This window comes from Rhizoctonia solani, chromosome 8 (genome assembly GCF_016906535.1).
Source record: "Rhizoctonia solani chromosome 8, complete sequence".
Classification (NCBI taxonomy): Eukaryota; Fungi; Basidiomycota; class Agaricomycetes; order Cantharellales; family Ceratobasidiaceae; genus Rhizoctonia; species Rhizoctonia solani.
In genome coordinates, this window is record NC_057377.1 from 1363541 (window position 1) to 1379193 (window position 15653).

Genomic DNA, 15653 nt, shown 5'->3' on the forward strand with positions numbered 1-15653 from the left:
TCTGTTTACTCGCTTGCGTGTTGTCTCTTCGCTAGGATCTAGGTCTCCGGATGCTTGGTTTTTATGGCGCACAACCCAATAAAACAAAATGCAATATACTTTGCCATTCCATCGTAATCTAAAACAAACAACAGAGATTTAGATAGCACAATCAGAACTATGTAGCGATTAAGGTGCATTATTATTAGTTGGTCTTGGACCATTTTGTTTCCCGCTCCCTGATATGAGCACGCTCTTTTCCCCTGAGCAGACAATATTCCCCAAAGGTGTTTCCTTTTTGCCATAGGCTCCCCGGGACCCAAAACACTCTGCTTAAGATATTAGAACGTTGGGCATCCAAGAAGGGGAAACATGCAACGTCTTCCCATTCGCCTACGCGGGGCACGGGTTCTTGGCGTTCGGGACTATGAGCAAGTCGCAAATGGACAAAATAATCACATTCGGCCGGATCTGAAGCCTGACCTTCCTCGGCACGATTGAGGTCGTTGAAGCCGTTCGGGACGATGCGCGTAGTACGCCCCAGGGTACGAGAGAGTTCGCCAAACAGGCCGGATGAGGGCTTCAAAGGCACCTTGGTGGAATCGATCGAGTCTTTGTTGATAGGTGAAGGATCGGTGATGGGAACCACAGGCGGGAAAGGCCTTGGCAGCATTCCGTCAAATCCACTCTCGACTAGAAGAGGCTCTACGCCAGAGGGGACGAGGTAACTTCCTGGGAACCTGTACCATTCCGCACCCCAGCAGACACGGAGTCCAAATTGACGCACGGGAGACAAGTCGATCGGAATGTCCTCGTCGTACTTGCTGGAATGCTGCTTGACAATCGATTCGGGGAGTAAACCCGTAGTGTTTAACAGACGTGGAAGCTCCTCGTATTGGAAATGGAAGGCGATGTCGAGCGGAGCATGGTAATACTTGAAGAGTGCAATAATTCGAGAAATGGAGAGAAGGCAAGTAAGAACTACAGTGAATAGGGTAGTCAGTCGGAAAAGATTGGTGTTGGCCGCCTGATATGCCAATGTTAGCTGAGAGCGTGTAGTGCACAATATTTACTTACTCTGTATGGAGAGTTTGTCACTTTTATGAATGTCGTCTCCATCCAACCACGCACGAGGTACAAAGTCACAGCGGCATTGAAACAAACCAATGGATACGCAGGATAAAGGAACCTCTCTTCCTTGTGCGCTTGTAAAGTCAAGGTAATAAACCATAAGTAAAATGGCGCTAGCCTGACAGCGAGAAGCGTATATGGCGAACTAGTCTGATTGGCCGGACCTCGAGCCCCACCCAAGCGCTTAGAGTCGAACCTCCTGGTGATAAGCAACGCAGGAAGCGATCCGAGCGCCAGTGGAGCAAGGATATTAAAGTTGAGGATAAGGTTGAGGATGTAATAATACCAGGGTTCCGTTCCGTAGAGGTTGGGACCTCGTCCAGAGGAGCTTCCGAAAATATTATAACGGATAATGTTCCAAGGGGTGAGGGTGAATTGACCATATGCGTATGTGTCAATCAGAGCCACTGGGATCTACAAGGAGTCCTTTAAGTGAAATTAATTGAAAGAGGAACGTGGTTGCTTACAAAAATGCTAGCGGCCACTGCGCCACTTCCGAACAAATATTTCCACCTATTTTCAATCCATTTGGGGAGAGAAGACTCGGGGACAATGTCACCACCGTATACAGTAAGCTCCTCAATCACAAATGGCACGGCCAAAAGCAAGGAGAACGGCCACCCAACAATTGCGCCAGTAGCAAAAAGCAGCGTGGCTGCAAACGTCCTCTGTACTCGGGATGAAGATGGAGGAGCAAATGCAAACGAGGCTGCAGCGGTGACGGCATACATAGCAAAAGTCGAAGGCAAGAACGCTAAGGTAGTAGGTGTCAATGGAAGTGGGAGCAATATAAGGAAAAGCCTTCACGTACCAGTCGAGGCGTTCCACATTCCGGCATTAAACATAAGGATAAATAACATATACCTTGCGACACGGTCGTTCACATGTTCAGCGACAGTAGTGAATAGTCTAGCCTCGCAAAACGAGGTAACAAATGCAAAGATCATGCGTAATCCGAAGAATGTATGTCGCTGATACCATGTTCTGAGCCGTGTCAATTTACAAGGGCGGGGACACTTACCTTGTCAAACGAAGCGAGCCATATGGGGAACTTGGCCGGGAACAAGTGTAAGAGAATATAGGCCCAGCTACGCACGGCATAGGCGGGCGATGTCTCCCACGTCTGAAATCCGTGACCTTGGTCAAGGTAATGCAATGGTTCCCAAAAGTTGAAAACTATTCCGGCATGAGATATGTTTTGTGTATCGAGATACTCGCAATCTAAGCCCACCTTCATCGCAATCTTGAATATTTGACCAAGTCGCAGCGCATACTCGAACGAGCACAAGCATACGAAAAGCAGTAGATAGGCCAGGGCACCATGGAGCCCGTGCCGTCCTATTAAATACGAGGCGTGTGAACAGAGCCCCAGACCACGTATACCAACAGTTACCTGCGAAGTTGGTCTTGCAGCAATCCAGTATGCCTGGCTTTCCTCGCAGTCGCCGGCGTTTCGGCCGTGCTTGTCGGTTTACGAAGGCGTATGCCTTCCGTCCCAGGCGGCAGATTCATCTCGACAGTAGAACAAGAGGCAAGCTAGAATGTAGCCTGCTGAGACCAAATTTATACCAAGACTCACGACCGTGCACGTTAGGACAGGCGTGAGCAAGTCGTTATGTGGGACTTTTGCACGTGGTCTCAGCGCTTGCTGCCACCTGGCAATTATTGTGGCGCGTGGCTAGTTGTAATTCTATTTTTGCCTCCGTCTACCTTCTTCCTACAATAAGAGTAACCTTAACTTTTGGTGTCACTTGGTTGCCCATCCAGAACCCTGAACAACTCTCCATCGTATACAGGACTGATCCTGATGTCTTGCTTTTGTTGCACGCCCACTCGTGACAAATAATCCAAAGCCTTCTGTGCGGATGGCCACACCGTCCCTACATCTTCACATGCCACCCTTCTCCCAATAATGTCCCATACTGTTTTTAACAGAAATTTAGATTGATTTGCATGTGTAATAATATACACCCACCGTCGTGTGGAATCTCATGCCCAAATCCAAAGAGGCATGTTCTGTGTGCATTCAAACGAACTGCTGCATCGATCGCATCCTACAAAAGTTCAGTCACCGCCAACTCTATGCCACTCTTAAAACCTCTACCTTGACCCCAAAATGTGCAGTTAAGCTCCTTAAAGTTAAGCAGTCCACAGCAAAGAGCTGGTACGGGTACGGACCCAGCCCTCCGCACGCCTCGATTACATCCCATGTGTTATCTGGGATATTTGAAACATCTGACATATATACCATGATACTCCCGAAAATAAAACCAAAGCACAAGTACGGCTCGGGAATGGGCGAAACGCTGGTGTCAAGCAAAAGTGAATGCTGTGGTATTGGTAAGTTACCGTGGTGCACATCGATAGGAGTAATGTCGAAGTCTACACCATCTAGCCGGAGCGGCCGATTGCTTTCTATGATGTGCCATTTAAATTGAGGTATCTAGGAGCAGATCAGGCAGTGTTCGTCTGTATAACTGCGCCAACTTACATGGCCACTTCCTGTTGCAAAGTCTTTTGAGACCAGGTAAGGAAATCCTCTCTTGACATCTACAAATTCAAAGTATATGTCAGCATTGTATGTACATACATGCGTCGGTAGCCCCTAGAACTCACCGTTCATAGTCGCCTCAGATAGGTAAACATCGATATAATCTTGTATACGGTTCTCTCCCAATGTCCAGCCTGTATGAGATAAGCTACGTGGTCAGGCAAGTTAAACTGGGCTCACATCTTAAGTCGTCCAGTCCATTAATAGCTTTCATGGGGCATCCAGTTTGAATCAGCTTTAAAATCAACATATTTGTTGAGCCCACCGTCTGCGTGCCCATGTGTCAATAATACAGCATCAATTTGGCGTAGATCGTGTCGAGGAAACAGTTCGAGTGCGGCACTTAAAAACGTTTTGCCTACGTCAATCACAATCACGCGCTCAACACCTGTTGTACTACGCGTCCTAACGATCGCGCCCGTATTGCGTCGTTTGTTCTTCCACCCGGAAGGTTGCGAGGCAGATCCGCATGTCTGGAGCACAAATGTACAGGAATATCAATGGAGCAGTTATCGTTAAAAGACTAGATAGTGCCTGCCTCGCATGTTACTGGTTTTGATGTCAAGCACGTAATGTTTGGAAGCCCGGACGAGCAGCCTGTGCCGTGGAAGATAAGCTCGAATCTGTTCTGAGAGCTCATGCTGGTAGTACAGTGCCATACACCACCCAGATCGGGCCGCTTATATGGAACTTAATAAAAGGGAATATGAAAGGGAATACGAACGCAAATTCGTACTGGAATTCGGATGTTCACTATTGGCATCAATCAAGCAATATGCTTCTCTTAAATGATTCGTAAGCGGTTGATAAGACAGGCGCGTATATATGACGACCAGACAAGTCCTTTCTTATTCTGGTACTCACGATATTCTAATTAAGCTACTGGGCCTTGGGCCGGCGCGTGATGAATAAAGACGCGAATATATGCATACATGATAAGGGGAAAGGAGATGCGCGTACGATCCAGACCGGTAGACGCATGGGGTGGGAGCCGGAGAGGCGGTACGCCGAACCGGGGTGCCACCGGGGCCGAGCCACCGAGCGAGCTGGGTGGGCGGCCAAACCGGATCGTATGCGTGTAGAGAAGGCGCGGGCGGGTGGGAACAGATGAAGAGAAAGGGGGGAAAGATGGACTGGAAAAGCTCTGCAGCGAGCACGTTGTGCTCGCCGAACGTAGAATGAAAGAGGCAGAGTGAGCGGTGTAAGCGCCGAGAGCAGGGTGCAACAAACAAGACACAAATATGAGGTGCTATTACAGTAGTAAAGGCGACCCGCAACGGCCTGGTCGGCCCAGTATAAGTTTTGCGTCCTTCACAAGCTCCGTCGCAAAACTGCACACTGGGCCTTGGGCCGGCGCGTGATGAATAAAGACGCGAATATATGCATACATGATAAGGGGAAAGGAGATGCGCGTACGATCCAGACCGGTAGACGCATGGGGTGGGAGCCGGAGAGGCGGTACGCCGAACCGGGGTGCCACCGGGGCCGAGCCACCGAGCGAGCTCACCCAAAGAGCGTGAGCGGGAGGACGAAGCGGGAGGAGCGGGAGCGAGGACGAAGGGAGCGAGTGGCGGAAGGCGCGTCTGCGCTCGAACGCATCGCGTGCGGGCGGGCGCAGCACCCCAATGCGTCGCCTGCAGACCACAAGGACAGTACTTCGCTAACATCGGCGGTGCCGTGCCGCAACTGGCATGGGCTGGTGGTCCGCGGATACTCGCGGGGACCCGGAAATGTCTTTTGCGTAAATATTGATGATTTTGTCCATGCTGCGCCAGTACCTTAGGAACGCGTCCGAAGACCATCGACCCATCTTCTTGACAACATCGCTAGGTACGCCAGCGGTAAGATATGCGTGCGTCCCGCCGATCCTGAATGAGTGACCAAAAACGCTCGGGTGGCCTTCTGTGATCCAGACCTCGTTACAGCGTACCAGGAAGTCCTCTCGCGTAAGGCAACGGATGCTACCGTCGCGGGTTGAGTATGCGAAGATGTGATGTGAGCCGGGGATAGAAGCGTTGGCGCGCAAGTGGGCGACCATGGCCGTGATTGGCGACAAGCCGTCTCGCTGGCTTGCTAGGTGAACGTGTTCGCCGGTGATTTGGTGTGTCTTGGTTCGGGGGAGGTGCAGAGTCATGCTTGCTGATGGGTCCTGTAACCGCGGTGAAGGAGGTAACGAGATTGAGGACCGGGAGGGGGTAGCAAGCGGGTCGTGGCGGAGGCGGGATGATCCAAGTAGTTCTCCCAAGCGGCATTGGCCCCAAAATGCGGTTAAAGCTGCCGCGAAGACCGCAATGTCGAATGGAGACTGCATAGAGAGGTGTGCGCGTAGTTTATGTAGCATAGCAATAGATATCGGGGGTCTCGGTGTGCGACGTGAGGAATGCGGGGCTAAGTTTGCGACTCCCTTTACAACGTGCGAAAGTAGATAGCCCCCATTCCAGTCCATACCGTGTAGACGATGCCACGCTTTGAGGGCGGCTACGGCTGCGTTTGCGGTGCTGCCGGATTTTTCTCCGGTAAAAGAACCGATGAATGCGCACAGCACCTGTTCGTCGGCTGGGAACATCGCGGTTTCCTCCACACGCTCGGCCTTGCAAAACGATTGGAATTGGCTTATGAACGAGCCGTAGTTCTTCTGCGTGCGCTTGGCAAGCCCGTTGTCCAATGCCATCTTCAACTTCATGGATGTTGACGCTGAAAAGCGTGCGTGCGAACCAGAGACGGCAGGCGTGAGTGAGTAGGGGGCGAATCGCGGCACGGACAGTGACTTGGAGTGTCCTTGTGAGCGGCGGGATGTGCTGGGGGAGGAGGAGGGCGCTGTGGGATGCGATCTGCCAACTCCTGTGCGGGTATGATGGGAAGGGGATTTAGTTGCATCAGGGTAGAGCAGTTCTAACCTCAACGCAGCTTGGGTGTGTGCAATTGATTCGAACACGGACATAGATGAGAGGGGATGGGACAGAGGGATAATGCTCCACGTGATCTGCCAACACGCCGCGCTGAAGGTTGGTGCGGAAGTGGGGAAAAAACAAAATATATATATAATGGGTAAATGTATACACAACTACAGAGGATTATTGGTCACGAAAACAAAAGTCCACGCGCTAAGAAAGATGCTAAATGCTCAGGCATTGGTATCGCCCACGAACAACTCTTCATGCCGGGAATTGGCATGCCGCGCGAGGGTGGGTCGGCCGGGTTATCATCCGAGGCAATATATGAGGTTTGGATTCGCAGGCCAAACAGGGATGAACGCGCAAAGATACGCTTGATTGCGTTGTTCTGTTCTAGGTTGCGCGACCTGCCAGCCGCCATAGCAAACACAACGCCTTGATTATCTGAGCGGAAATGCAGGAGAGAGTCTCGCAGGCCGTATGCAATTGCTGCCTCAAGTGTCATCTCCAATGCTGATATCTCGGCCCATCCAATGTCGCGACCGCCGGACTTCCACCCTTGCAACAGACGCCATGCGGCCCAGTGGTTGTCCACAATGATGGCAATGCCGAAGGACGTAGAGGCATCCATAAAAAATTCCGACGGGAACGCAGTGGGTGGTGGGGAAATATTGCGTGTACAGGACGCGGAAGCAAGTCTGTTCTGCCACCAAAGTGCGTCGTGGACCGCGTAGGTTGGTTTGGGGCGTGATACAAAACGGGAGGCATGTTTGTGCGGGAATGCAGCGCTGAATCGGATAAGACCTGCCAGCCATGCTCTGCCTTCGACAACCACATTTGTGCAGTGAACAAGAGACCCGATCAGTTGTTGCGTGAGTTTTAGGGACACTCTGTCCGCGTCAAGCCAAGTACATATCTTGCTAAGGAATTTATCGCGTTTCTTTAATGGTATTGAGACTTCCCGTTTGGGGATGCACCAGTAGAAACCAAGGAAATCAAACGCGTACGCAAAGTTCTTAGTTTTGGACGACTTCCACGGCCAGCCAAGCGGTAGTGCCAAGTTGTAAATATCCTGTTCGGACGTGTCCCCACCCGGGAAGCCCGGGGGCGGTCTGACAATGACGTAATCATCGACCCATTTTACTACGCGGCAACCCAGGGAGGCCTCTAAGATCATGAGCATGGCATCCCCGCAGCGCGCAAATAAGCCGTTCGAGCTTGCGGCGCCAAACGGGGCACAATGATCAACATATAGGTTGTCCTTCCATGCCACAATTGTGCTAGATTGGTCGCTGGGGTGGATGGGGATGCAACGGTATGCTGCATCAACGTCAAATGTTGCCGCCATTGAGGCCTCCGGTAGGTCTAAAATGACCTGTACAACATTGTCAAAAAATCCCCAAATGCACAGAAATTCATCAATGTCAATCTCTGCATTGACTGAGATGTTCTGGCCTTTTCCATGGGAGAAGGAGAAATCTTGGACCATTCTGAATTCTCCTGGGGAGGAGGGTTTAGATACAAGCCCTAATGGGGCAGAGCGGAAATGTCCAATGAGAGAGAAGAGAAGTGAGTGTGTGAATGGGCCTGAGTAACGGCCAAGGGATAATTCTTTACAAATGTGAGAGTCAATAACGTCAGGGGCATCCTGAGCTGATTTATGATTAGGTGGGATTGAAGTGGCAAGTAGAGAACAAGAAGAACCAAGACAGAAGCCTTGTGTGAGACCAATTGGGACGTTGCCAAAGAGGTTAAGTAAATCAAGCCTCTGGAGGCACATATGCCAAGCCGCCAGGATGAGTGGTGTGACAACTTTCCGGGGGTCAGTCAGAGCAACCTTGTGCATTGTGTCCAGCATTGCCGCAGAGGGAGCAGAGGTGTGGTCCTCGGACGCATCTTGGGTTGGGACAACCTCTAGTGCCGTTGAAAACGTAGCAGAAGCGTCTGCCATTTAATTGTAGGTAACCATCAGCTGTGCGTGTTGTCACAAGTGGCTTACCATTGGATCGGGTGGTGGCATGACATGTACGCGGCGAGTGGCCCAGGCTACCACAGCATAGGCATTTGGCCAAAGAGATAGGGTGACCTGCACTAGGGTGGTTGTATGTAGAATGTACTGGTTTGTAAGGGTGGAAACGGCTAGGCCTGGCTGCTGACAAGGAGGCAGATGGGTGTGTGTCTGGTGGGTGGTGTGGTAAGTCCCGTGGACAAAGGTGGGTTTGACGGCTGTTGGGATAGGTGGATGACACGTGTGGGCCGGAGTGCTGCGATGACACGTCCCTTGCTGCTAACGCAAGCTCCCGGTCTATCATCTTGTAGATTCCTTCCTGTAGGGACCCTGGGTCAAAATCTTCCTCAATCCAACGTTTTCTGACAGTGATATCATAGCGGAGCCAAAGGTTGAAGTCACTGTGGAAAGATGGGTCGTAGAATACGAGAGCAAAATGTTTGTGCCAAGCTGGCGCAACGTCAGGCTGGTATTTTTCGATTAACCAAAGCCACGTTTTCCAGCCGTCAACCCAATCGTCTGGGGACATAAGCAGTTCGCCTGCGTCCGACAAGTTGGATGCCTCCTTGACAAGTGCGTGGCCTTTGCTATTCCATTTTATCACGTCCATCTTGAAACGCAATGAATCGGAGTTCAATTGCCAATAGCGCGTGGTCAGCATAGGTAGCGGGACGTATTTGCGCAGTCCGGACTTGAAAATCTGGATGATGACCGGTGGAATAAGGGCTTGCCTGGCCGGGGCCTGCTTGCCGGGGATGACAGCCTTCCGCAGCGAATCGGAGGGGGCAGGGGGGGCTCGGGCTTTGGCATCAACGTGTCGATAGACTATGTAGCGGCAATACGTGTAAGTTAACGAAAAATGGGGCGCGAATGAGGCCAGACTCTGTGGATAGAGTAATGAAAAATAGTGTGTAGTGTTGCGTAGGAGAGAATAAGATCAGGACAAAACGAGTAGCCCTGTACTACGCTGATGGGGTAATGGAATGGATGGGACGATGTCGACCGGGTAGATGGGTAAATATGGAAAATGTAACCGACGCGAGCAATGATGGCGCGTGAACCGTGGGCAGATGATAGAATGAGATATAATGTTGAGTAGCGCATAAAGCAGGGATAGCAGACGTAGTAGGAGGCACGGTATGTAGCACGGCACGGTGTATGTAGGAGACGCAGGGTAGGAATATAGTGTGCACGTCAAGGAAGCTACGCGTTATAACGCTAATAGAGCCTGAGTATAGCGCGCATGTAGGGGACGGCAAAGGAGCAATATAACGACATGAGGAAAAGGACTCATGACAAAGTGGATAGAGTAGTGTAAGGCAGCTTGTGCGTAGGGGATGCGATGAACGACGGGATGTGACAAGCCGGGGGTAGAAACACGCAGATAGGGTGGAGGGGGGGGGGCCGGAGTTGTGCGTGAGGAAAAAACAAGAAAAAGAACTTACTAGGGTCGTCCGTGTGGTCTAAGAACCCAACCTCACGCCGTTCGAGGGCCGCCAAACGGGCCCGCAAGTGAATGATTTCGTCCGGGATGTTGTGCGAGGAGGTTGGGATGGCAGCATCGTGGTGCAAGGCGGATATGTCCGGCATGTGAGGTGGGGCAACCAGGTTTCTGGCAGTCGGGGTAATCGGAATGCCCGAGGGCGGTGATCTGGGCGGTACGGGGCAATCCGATGGCGTGTCTCTCAGGATAGGCCGCCTTATGCCACGCGGGGAGGCGCGTGGAGGATCGGGGGCGGGTGCCTGCGATCCAAGGGGGCTTGCTGAGGGAGAGGGTTCCGGACATGGTTGGGGCGCCGGACCGTACCAGCACGCGGAAGCTGTGTCTTTAATGACGCACATAGAGCATGGAGACTTCCGGTTGCATTTGGATGACCGGCCTCGCGTGATGCAGCCGTTGCACCGAGGAGAGGTCTTGGTGCGCGGAGCCATTAGGAGGGTAAACGGAGAGGATGGTGACTCGAGAAAACGCAGAAATACCCGGGTGAAGTGAAAAACCGGGCGGCCGATGGCACAACACGGCTGGGTGATGGACGGACGAGCGTCGGCAATCGGACACGGTGTTAGACAATGCGAACAAGGGGAAGGAGTGTAGTAGCGTGGGTATGGAACGACGGCTTATAATGGACCGGTAATGGACCGAGGAAAAAACAGATGAAGAGAAAGGGGGGAAAGATGGACTGGAAAAGCTCTGCAGCGAGCACGTTGTGCTCGCCGAACGTAGAATGAAAGAGGCAGAGTGAGCGGTGTAAGCGCCGAGAGCAGGGTGCAACAAACAAGACACAAATATGAGGTGCTATTACAGTAGTAAAGGCGACCCGCAACGGCCTGGTCGGCCCAGTATAAGTTTTGCGTCCTTCACAAGCTCCGTCGCAAAACTGCACTTAAACCTATCGCATTGTACAACTGGTTGGAATTTTTACTACACAACAAAAAGCTCGATAATCGTCCAAGAGCTGGAAAATTATCAGGAAATGAGCACTGAATTTTAGGCCTGGTATGCTAAAGTGTTGACGCCAAAGCTCTCATGGAGCTCGTAATCGGTGTTCTTGGGGCAGCACCACTTCTGCGAAGTCCCTAACATCTCCTAGCAAGAGTTCGGGTCTACTTGCTGATTCGGCTATAGCTCGAAGCTTGGATAATAAAGAAACTCACACTTCCCAAGCGGCAAAGTGGCCACCTTTAGTATGCTCTTTTGTGTAGACCAGTTTTTGGTTAATACCACTCCATCTGCAACAAGTCTCATTATACGTATTTTTTAACAATAAATCACGTACTCTGCGGGGGGGCTGCCAATCTCCTTTGGGAACCAAGAAAATCCGAGTGGAGTGGGCGACCAGACTGAGGTAAGGTTATTCATTTCTGCCATTGCTTCAGGACTGCCAGGATTTCCTGCAAATGGATTCTCTTTGTAGTACCTAAATCCTCCAGCAGGACCTTTTTTTATGTCAATCGAGAGAATGATTTGCTGATACTAGAGCTCACCATTAATCCAATACCTGATAAGGTGAAAGATTATCAACAAACGCTCGTACAGTCAAGTAATCACCTACAGCATAGTCCACGTTATAATTTCGTCTGCAGTCCAAGGATAGCTATCTGTCCATACATAGAGCTTCTCACCAATCCAAGCGAGAAGTCCAGCGGGGCTGTCTATCATGATATCAATCTAACCATTATTCAATGATTAGGCTAGCATAAACACCAACCTGTCATTGCAACAGCAAGTGTCTAAGTATTAGATTTAGGTTAGCCTTCCAAATAACTTATAGCTTTTGAAACAAGGCGTACTTGTGGTCGGGTCCCTTGTATTCTCATGTAGCCTGAGCCGCCAGAAATGAACCCAGAGGCGCTCTTCAACCCTTCAATCGTCTTCTTGGAATATCCTCCAGGAAGACCGGCGAAGCCAAGAATTGTTCGCAGTGTCATAATGGGGTTTTTGAGCAACGTTGGGACGCCATCGAAATTTACGTTCTTGTGGATCGCCAAACAGGTTTCTTGGTGGTATACCGCGAAGGCACGACATACAAGAGAGCCCCTAATCATTGAAAAAGGTAAGCTTGTTGTTCATCCAAGTATTAAGTCATTCAGGCGCACCAATCTCCTCCTTGCGCCATATAGTACTTGTACCCAAGTTTCGCCATCAGTTTGTCAAACAAATAAGCGGTTCCCCTTGCATTCATCCCAGGAGTAGCTGCGCGTTGAGAAAATACGAAACCTGGAAGACTACAAGATGGTAGTTAATTTGACTACTAAGCTTCTATTCTCTCATCGCCAACTCACGATGGAGCAACAACATGGAACGCAGGGTACTTAGGATCGCTTGGGTTCGCCAATTCGTCAATCATTTTAGATACCTGCGTTTATGGAAAGGAGTCAGTATACCTTCCGTTTCTTCGCTTAACGCACTCACCTCGAGGAAGTTCCCGGGCCACCCATGCACAAAGACCAACGGAGTGGCATTCGGATTATTTGATCTCTTATGAACAAAGTGTACCTCTTGTGGCCCATGATTCGCCGAGTCAATATATGTCGTAAACTGCGGCAAGGTCTGATTGATGTGTGCTTCTACCTTGCGCCAGTCGTACTTTGTGCGCCAGTGTTCGATGGCGGGCTTGAGAACAGCGAGCGGAATGCCCCATTCCCATTCTTGACCGGCGGGAAGCTCAAGTTCGTCGGGTAGACGTGTAAGATCGAGCTTGGTACGCAGTTCTTGGAGCTGGGCATCGGGAACAGCAATGCTGAATGGTTTGATGTCGGTATAAGCGGCCATGGCTTTATGGGTGGTGGTTAGTTAGCAAGCGACTTTTCAGAGTTCTGTGTATATATACTTTACTTTCAGCACACTTCTCTAGACGCGCGGTCAGGTTGGCTGGAGGTGCTACCCCGAGGGACTTCTCTTTGAGTTCGGCCGCCGCTCTATTTTATAACACTTGAAGCCCAACTTACGGAAGCGGGATGACGGATTTCACGCAAGGTTTACTACTAGCTTGTCAGCGCGTGTGTTATCTATCGTTTCTACACCACATAAAGTATTGTAATTTGTTATTATAACCGCGCTGAGCGCGTTTGGAGGTTACTGTACGGTGGTGTAGCCAGTAACTATTGGAATATTAGGCTCTTACTTACCAAGAACAACCAAGCCAAAAATCACTGATCCACCGACGCGCATATATATCGATTTTGATAATCGTATTGCTTCATTGAGTGATCATGATGTCATGGACCAGATCTCAATCCCGCTTGGATCAAGGCTTTGCTTAGGACCCTATTAGAGATTTTCTGACAGCTCATAGTGTGCGGAGTCGTTGGTACTAAACAGCAGTAGCAACAAGTTTAAATCACACAACAATATCGATACGGTTTGTCACTGAAAAAAAGGAAGGGACACAGGAAATAGTTGAGTGTAAAAGACATTTGATTGTGAATGATGATTGAGACATTATATATGTCAACGCTAGCTGATGCTGGCTGGTTATGTCACCCACGTGTATATCACAGATCACCCAACAAGCCATAAGTGACATTCCTTATATAGTATCAATGATCAATATACAAGACGAAACAGCTGACACATAACATCTTAGGCGGCCAATATAAATGAGTTATACCTAGCATCTCATCCATCTATGTGTGCGTTGTTCGCAGTAGAAGGACCGTACTGTATCACAGCTTGACGTTTACCCCGATGTTGACTACAAGAAGTATATATAAATATATATACAGACTTGGGAAATTATTCGTACCGAATGGGGTATATAGACCGGTTATGGTGGGCCCCAAGTTGGGGGATAGTTGGGTTAGAGGGACTAAGAGGACGCATATACCTGATCAGCCGCATATTCGAGAATGCCATCCCGCGCTTGACAAACTCACCGGGGGTTCCTTTCAAGAATCAATGCCGTGGGCTCTGCAACGCATGCAATGAGATGTGAGATAATAGCCATTGCTCAAGTAAATTTATGAGTAAGAGAAAGGGGGATCGACTTGCTCGAGGCTACTCCTGGAGCAGAGATTTATATGAGTAGAACTAACCTACATATACTGTCTTCCGGGTGGATAGGAAGTATGTAGGGCAGTTGAGAGAGACTTTGATGATCAACGTGTCCTCACCCAACGATAAAGAAGAGTCAACAGGTGAACTGAATAACTGCGGGTTCGCGTAGCTCGCTTATCCTATTATAGTAACGGTTCAAAATAAGAAGCACCCAAAGACATGGTATTCAGTACTTGTGGGAATAAAATAGTAACGGTTCAAAATAAGAAGCACCCAAAGACATGGTATTCAGTACTTGTGGGAATAAACCTCCTCCGGATATTGGTGGTGGGGGCTGGCCTCTTCTGGGCCACTCGGCCAAAGATCCACCAGATGAAGGAAAGCCTATGGAAAGAGCCGTTTCCCGGAGCTCAGGCCTCAAGGGGTATCCCAGAGGGAAACCTTGGGGATCCCGAGGTCATGGGAACAAAAGGATCTGGGATATCTCTGGTGTATCTCCGGGAGTCCTCGAGGCATATTTTCGTTGCTGAACCAACATTGCTCTGGGCCCAAAATCATACGTGTATAATTCGACAAGCACCATGTGTTTATAGAACCATACGTAGATATTAACAATCACAATCGATGTTTTGATATGTGTGTCACCGACTTGGAGATACAATATTAATTGTTGGCGATCAGCAACACACCACTTGGCATTTTGACCTGCTTCTACACCGTACGATGTAAGTACTCTACGTCAAGTTCCTGTAGGAAACGGACTTTCTGACGGGACATGATAAAGATGGTTTATGCAAAGATCCGGAAATTTTGACTCGGACAATTACATAGACTGTTTTTAGTACGATTCTGACCGATTGTTTGAGGGAGATGCAGAAATCCTAAAGATACATGCGGACGTCCGATAGGTCCCCGGCCAATGCCGCGAAACTACTTTGTAGGAAATTTCCGTATCTTTAATTCACACAATGGTATTCTGCCGATCGTTGGGCCCAAGTTTGTCCCAGTGCTGGTGTCCGGCCCCCCCAGACCGAGGTACAAAGTCTGGGCGGCCGAACCCTTGCTACAAGATACTCTTCCAGGTTCACAACCTTCCCAACTGCCTCACTAGATAAACGCTTGTCTTCTTCAATAATATTCTCAACGCACCCGTAAATTTCTGTTAAGTCTGAAAGCTCAACTAAGAACATTGTGACGCTCACTGGTTGATTTTCTCGGAACTTTTCCTGTCCTTCTTAGGGGTTTGGTCAAGCGCTTGATCAACTGGGTCCCAAAGCCCGATATTGGCCGGCACTTTGAGAGCCCTACCTGCAGTACCCTCGCTCTGTGTCTGGGCATCGTGCCAAAATCATTATTGATACTTTTGATCTTAACGAGGACCAACACCCCGTCCCCAATATGCCAGTACTCATTCAAAGGTAAATTCACAAACAATATATTACCGTGGCATTATCTTACGCGAGTCACTCGGTTGAATTCGCGATTTCGAGTAACTCAACATATGTATCCAATATGCGTCATTCAGAGCATCGAATTCTCCCTGAATGTACAGCACGATTGCATCTCACACCCTTGCCCCAATAGTGGCGTTGA

At 49.7% G+C, this 15653-nt stretch overlaps 4 protein-coding genes across 4 annotated transcripts; all 4 read right to left on the minus strand.

Annotated features, from left to right (window-relative positions):
* Positions 1-184: 184 nt before the first annotated feature.
* Positions 185-2622, minus strand: RhiXN_09871 (glycosyltransferase family 22 protein; the record flags this gene model as incomplete). Its single annotated transcript, XM_043329687.1, has 7 exons — positions 185-1006; positions 1057-1524; positions 1578-1864; positions 1922-2081; positions 2132-2286; positions 2342-2448; positions 2504-2622. 7 exons carry the CDS (start codon positions 2620-2622, stop codon positions 185-187), a joined length of 2118 nt encoding a protein of 705 aa, XP_043182521.1.
* Positions 2623-2844: 222 nt separating this feature from the next.
* On the minus strand, positions 2845-6602 carry RhiXN_09872 (Reverse transcriptase (RNA-dependent DNA polymerase) domain-containing protein; the record flags this gene model as incomplete). The annotated part of the gene is made up of 9 exons (XM_043329688.1): positions 2845-3032; positions 3086-3164; positions 3215-3553; positions 3602-3660; positions 3727-3795; positions 3842-3868; positions 3927-4134; positions 5050-5295; positions 5349-6602. 9 exons carry the CDS (start codon positions 6600-6602, stop codon positions 2845-2847), a joined length of 2469 nt encoding a protein of 822 aa, XP_043182522.1.
* A 140-nt stretch (positions 6603-6742) lies between these two features.
* On the minus strand, positions 6743-10495 carry RhiXN_09873 (Reverse transcriptase (RNA-dependent DNA polymerase) domain-containing protein; the record flags this gene model as incomplete). Its single annotated transcript, XM_043329689.1, has 3 exons — positions 6743-8499; positions 8555-9388; positions 10009-10495. 3 exons carry the CDS (start codon positions 10493-10495, stop codon positions 6743-6745), a joined length of 3078 nt encoding a protein of 1025 aa, XP_043182523.1.
* A 593-nt stretch (positions 10496-11088) lies between these two features.
* On the minus strand, positions 11089-12836 carry RhiXN_09874 (epoxide hydrolase; the record flags this gene model as incomplete). The annotated part of the gene is made up of 10 exons (XM_043329690.1): positions 11089-11167; positions 11219-11293; positions 11341-11500; positions 11549-11562; positions 11617-11716; positions 11773-11794; positions 11855-12101; positions 12161-12289; positions 12347-12420; positions 12477-12836. 10 exons carry the CDS (start codon positions 12834-12836, stop codon positions 11089-11091), a joined length of 1260 nt encoding a protein of 419 aa, XP_043182524.1.
* Positions 12837-15653: the final 2817 nt, after the last annotated feature.